This window comes from Malania oleifera, chromosome 3 (assembly GCF_029873635.1).
Source record: "Malania oleifera isolate guangnan ecotype guangnan chromosome 3, ASM2987363v1, whole genome shotgun sequence".
NCBI classification, from domain to species: Eukaryota; Viridiplantae; Streptophyta; class Magnoliopsida; order Santalales; family Ximeniaceae; genus Malania; species Malania oleifera.
Window position 1 is genome coordinate 40878560 of NC_080419.1, and position 5368 is coordinate 40883927.

At 43.5% G+C, this 5368-nt stretch overlaps 1 protein-coding gene across 2 annotated transcripts; it reads left to right on the forward strand.

The window, feature by feature from the left end:
* Positions 1–1285: 1285 nt before the first annotated feature.
* On the forward strand, positions 1286–4442 carry LOC131150315 (beta-amylase 1, chloroplastic). Of its 2 annotated transcripts, XM_058100954.1 has the most exons (4): positions 1286–2020; positions 2676–2886; positions 3225–3335; positions 3453–4442. In XM_058100954.1, exons 1-4 carry the CDS (start codon positions 1422–1424, stop codon positions 4245–4247), a joined length of 1716 nt encoding a protein of 571 aa, XP_057956937.1. In that variant the 5' UTR covers positions 1286–1421; the 3' UTR covers positions 4248–4442. The 2 variants fall into 2 exon arrangements, with proteins under 2 accessions (XP_057956937.1, XP_057956936.1); XM_058100953.1 differs by having other exon boundaries at positions 3225–4442.
* The last annotated feature ends 926 nt before the right edge of the window (positions 4443–5368 follow it).

Sequence of the window (5368 nt, forward strand, 5' to 3'; positions counted from 1 at the left end):
TTCGACATGATATTAACTTATAAGCTTAATTATAATAATAAGTAACACCAAGTATGCATGTACTATATTATAACTTATTTAAATATTTAAAAATATTATTGAGGAAGCGTAATTTCAAATATTAAAAGAAATAGTTTATTTTTTATATTTCAATTTTCAGAAAACAACATTTAAGTGTCAATTTAAGACGGGGCGCAATTTTGTTTTTCTGGTGCTCGTTGGAATGCAGCCAAGAGAGTTGGTTTCTTCCAAGGGTCCAAACTCTCTATGGTTTTGACACGTGTACAGGTCCAAGGCCGGTCATTCCAGTTGCTCTCTCCAGACCCACAAATCAAGATCCACCAGAATATTCTCTCCGCACGCCCACGTCTAACCAAACGTGTCAACTTGGAAACGCCCCTATCCTAAGGCTGCGTTTGCAACATAAATTTTAAAATTATAATTAAAATTTATTCAAATTTAAACTAAATTTACTAAAATTATGATAATGCATCTCTGTGAATTTATTAAAATAATATAAAAAACTCAGTTATTTTGTTTGCCAAAAGAAAGAAAAGAAAAAAATAAATTTATTTTTATTATATATATATATTTTGGATTACGCATCGAGTTTTTACGTGTCCGTTTTATAGTTCACGTGACTAATCTTGCGCCCCTTAAAGTCGATCTCATAATTCTAAAAGGAGTTAAATTCAGGAATTCAGGGACGAAAACGAATTCGAAAATGTTTGAACACCTAACATTGTGAGAGGTACTTCCGCATTCCGCACTACCACCTAAACTTTGAGGTTTATTTTTTTATTATATTTCTTGCTTATATTCAAAAGAGAATTCGTTTTCCGGAAGCCACGGATACAGAGAGTAGGTAATAAATAAAATAAAAGGGTCGGTTGTGTTGTGACGACTTCTTAAGCTCGAGGCACGGGGCACGTGATCGGCGATCCCCGCACGCGGCGCCATTTAATTCGTCCAGCAATTTGCAGCCCAGGCGGTCCTGGATTCTTCACGCGGACCGTCAAATCGAACATGAACTCGAAACCACAGCCGTAGCTCTCGCGGCTGGCGACGTTGCCATATAGACACGTGGCAATATCGACGGCTGGATAAAGATTTTGAAACTTATCTTATGATACAATGATACACGAAATCCTAGCCGTAGCTTTTTCTAAAGTAACCGCGTTCTGGCACGTACAGCTACCGACACGTGTCGGTCAAATACAGGTTATTGAAATCTTATCGTGTAACAGATCTTAAAACTCTATATATACCAGAGGTCCACCCATCGTCTTTTTCATCTCACTTCAACATTTCTTTGTGTTCTGTTTCCTAACTGAAAATTACTGTGAAGTCTTCTTTCCAGTCTCTCTCTCTCTCCCTCTCACGCATTCCTCCTTTGTGTCTCTCAAGCGAAGAGATTGCCAATGGCATTTAGTATGACACATCAGATCGGGGCCGTCTCGGGGGCGCCGGTACTGGCGGAGTCCGGGAACGTGATGGGGGAATCGACGGCGACGGTGAGTGCATCGGCGGTGTGGAAGTCGCCGGCGGCGAATTTGAGGTGTCGGGTTCGGAGCAACCAGGGGGCGGAAATGGAGAGGATGTCGCCGCCGGTGAGTCCGTGCAGGGCATCGTCGCCGGTGATGGGGGGTATCCGGGCGGATCTGTCGGCGGCGTGCCAGGCTTTCGAGACGGAGGAGGTGAGGGAGCACCGGGGGGTGGGTGCGGCGGCGAAGGGGAAGGGGGTGCCGGTATTCGTGATGATGCCGCTGGACAGCGTCACGATGGGGAACACGGTGAACAGAAGGAAGGCGATGAACGCGAGTATGCAGGCTCTGAAGAGCGCGGGAGTGGAGGGGGTGATGATGGACGTGTGGTGGGGATTGGTGGAGAGAGATGCGCCGGGGGAGTACAACTGGGGAGGCTACGCGGAGCTGCTGGAGATGGCGAGGAAGCACGGCCTCAAAGTTCAGGCGGTCATGTCCTTCCACCAGTGCGGCGGCAATGTCGGGGACTCTTGCACGTGCGTACCACTCCTTCTCCTCTCTCTCTCTCTCTCTCTCTCTCTCTGATTAATGTCACGCGCCCATCAGTGCCGTGGAAGCCACGGTCTCTCTCTGATTAATGCCTCTTTTAGTCTAGAAGCAAGCTGTATTTCAGTGATGTCACTTTCCCAGATTCATTGACTTGGGGGTCCATGTGATCTGCAAGAAAGGAACCCCATTTTTTGGGTAACTATGAAAGAAAGAAAGAAAGAAAGGAGAAAATGGAGAGGCTTTGAATGATCCAAAGGACTCCTCTTTTCATCTTCCTATCCCCTTTTTTTGGGCCAAAAAAGTGGGTTAGCTTTTATAATTATGTGAAACTTCTTCAGGAAATTTCAAGAGTGAAGGGAATTCTTGCTTCTTTTTTATGAATGGGGTAAAATGAATTTAGATTGAAGTTATGGATTATTTATTGCGATACGGAGTCTAAATTTATTCTCAATCTATCGTCTAAATGTTTATTTATTTATCTATTTATTTTCCCTTTTTCCTTTTTGGGATTAATTCAGAGATGTGAAATTAAGCTTCCTCTTCCCCCAAAATCCTAAAAGCCAACTAGTCTTATGTTTTTCTCCCGTCGATATCTTCTCCTTGTGTTTGGTGATTGATGTTTGCTGCAAATTGCAATTGCAGGATTCCTTTACCAAAGTGGGTTGTGGAAGAGATCAACAGAGACCCAGACCTCGCATACACAGATCAATGGGGGAGGAGGAATTACGAATATGTATCCCTGGGTTGCGATTCTCTTCCTGTCCTCAAGGGCCGGACCCCCGTCCAGTGCTATTCAGATTTCATGCGGGCCTTCAGAGACAATTTCCACAATCTTCTTGGTGACACCATCGTGGTAATTGCTCTTTTCTATCCCTTTTTTCCCTCGACGTTAATGTATTTGTCTTGTTAATGTGCTGCTCCAGTAGCTTTTTAATCAAACCGAAGGCTTTGTGCTCGCTTTGAGTGCGATCAATGCTTAGGAAACCATGAACTAGTTATGATAAGTAGAGGAGGAGCCCCTGTTTGTCACAATTTCTGATATCCAGAAGATGGGTTTTGTACTTCGTAGTTCTTTAGAATCCTTTAATGGCGTGAAGTCTGTAATTGCTAATTTTCTTGGGTCCAAACTGCGTTAAGAGCATCTCTCTGATACGGCATTCTAACATCTCTTGAAAAATTATTGGGATTCAGGAAATTCAAGTCGGAATGGGTCCTGCAGGCGAGCTTCGGTTCCCTTCATACCCAGAGCAGAACGGCACATGGAAATTCCCTGGAATTGGGGCCTTCCAATGCTATGACAAGGTAATTAAAACTGTTTCTGCGTCTAATTTTTGTTCTTCAGATGATGCTATTTTGATCAAGTGTGTGTTTCCTCCTCTGCTCTTACATTGTTTTCGTGTTCAACATGATGTGATGCAGTACATGCTCAGTAGTTTGAAAGCTGCAGCTGAAGCTGCTGGTAAGCCAGAGTGGGGTAGCACCGGCCCCACAGACGCTGGACATTACAATAACTGGCCAGAAGACACCCAGTTCTTCCGCAAGGAAGGTGGGGGATGGAATAGTCCTTATGGCGAATTCTTCCTCACCTGGTATTCGCAGCTGCTCTTGGAGCATGGTGACAGAATACTGTCGTCAGCAGAGACCATCTTCCACAGCACGGGGGTGAAGATTTCGGTTAAGATCGCAGGCATTCACTGGCACTATGGATCCCGGTCTCACCCACCGGAGCTCACTGCCGGATATTACAACACTCGTTTCAGAGATGGGTACCTGCCGATAGCGCAAATGCTGGCACGCCACGGAGGTATATTTAACTTTACTTGTATAGAGATGCGGGATTATGAGCAGCCGCAAGATGCCCTTTGTGCGCCGGAGAAGCTTGTGAGGCAGGTGGCTCTGGCAACTGGAGAAGCACAGGTCCCCCTGGCAGGGGAAAATGCATTGCCTCGGTATGATGATCAAGCACTTGAGCAGATCATACGATCCTCCACAATGAACACGGAAGACAGGGAGATGTGTGCATTCACATACCTGAGGATGAGCCCGAACCTGTTCCAGCCGGACAACTGGAGGCGTTTTGTGGCGTTTGTGAAGAAGATGAGGGAAGGGAAGGAGGTGGAGAGGTGTAGGGAGCAGGTGGAGCGGGAGGCTGAGCACTTTGTGCACGTTACTCAGCCCTTGGTGCAGGAAGCTGCGGTTGCTCTCATGCACTGAAGGGCATTCTTTACATTACTCGCTGGGAGGCTTTTTTACTTGGCCATGCTTTCTATAGCTGCATTTTACTCTTTCTTCATTTAAAATGGTAAAACATTGGATGTTTGGGGTTTGGGGATGGGTTTGTACGTTTGTATTTGTAATATGACAGGTTCATATATATAATATTTGCGAGTATATATTTTTGTCTGCCAATTTAGTGTGTTCTGTAACATTTTTATTCACTATTGAGTATGATAGCACAAAATATGGTGTATGAGAATGTGAAATTGGAGCTATTGGTTATCAAATTGAAATTGCTCACTTGAAATTGGGGTCTATCCAATTTCTAAAAGCTTTGAAGCTTCAGTTAAGGTAAGGATCTTCTTTGGCCGTAGCTCATATTGGTACTTTATTTTATATTTTCTTCTTTTGTCATTGATGTGTCATCTTACCATTTGAATTGGTGTGAAATGGATCGTATAATAAAGATGTGCGACAGAAAAAAGAACAAGTGAATGTAAATAATACTCACAATCATAACAAGATCAACACAAAGATTTACGAGATTTGATAAAACCTATATCTACGGAAGCAATTGCACATAAATTTTACTAAGGAAATCAAAATGTATACAATACATTTTAATAATGATCACTCTTACTCTCAAAATATGCTCAGATGACATATATAGAGGTTCCTCGGAGGTTTTCCCTTCTTTGCCCAACCACTCAATGTTCAAAAATTCAAAATTCAGAAAAACTCTTGCAACCCAGGCGCCTCTCGTCGGCGAATACAGGGCTTTGTCGACGAGCCCAAGAAGAACTTTTGTTGGCGAATACAGGGCTCTCGTCGACGAGTCCTGCTGTGCTGCTCCTTTCAAGTGTTTTTTTCTTCCTTCTTTGCTTACCAAAATAGAAGTATAAGAGCCACAACTAACAATCTCCACCTTGGCTACTATACGCCCTTTAGGAGAATCTCAAAAACACGAACTATTTCTCTTTGAACTTAAAAACGCTTGGTTGGGAGACCCCTTCTATCACTTGAAGACATGAAGTAAGTCCAAGTAATGCTTGAACTTCTCTAAAATAACTGATTTCGTTAGAATATCCGCTGCATTATCAGATATGTGAACTTTCTCC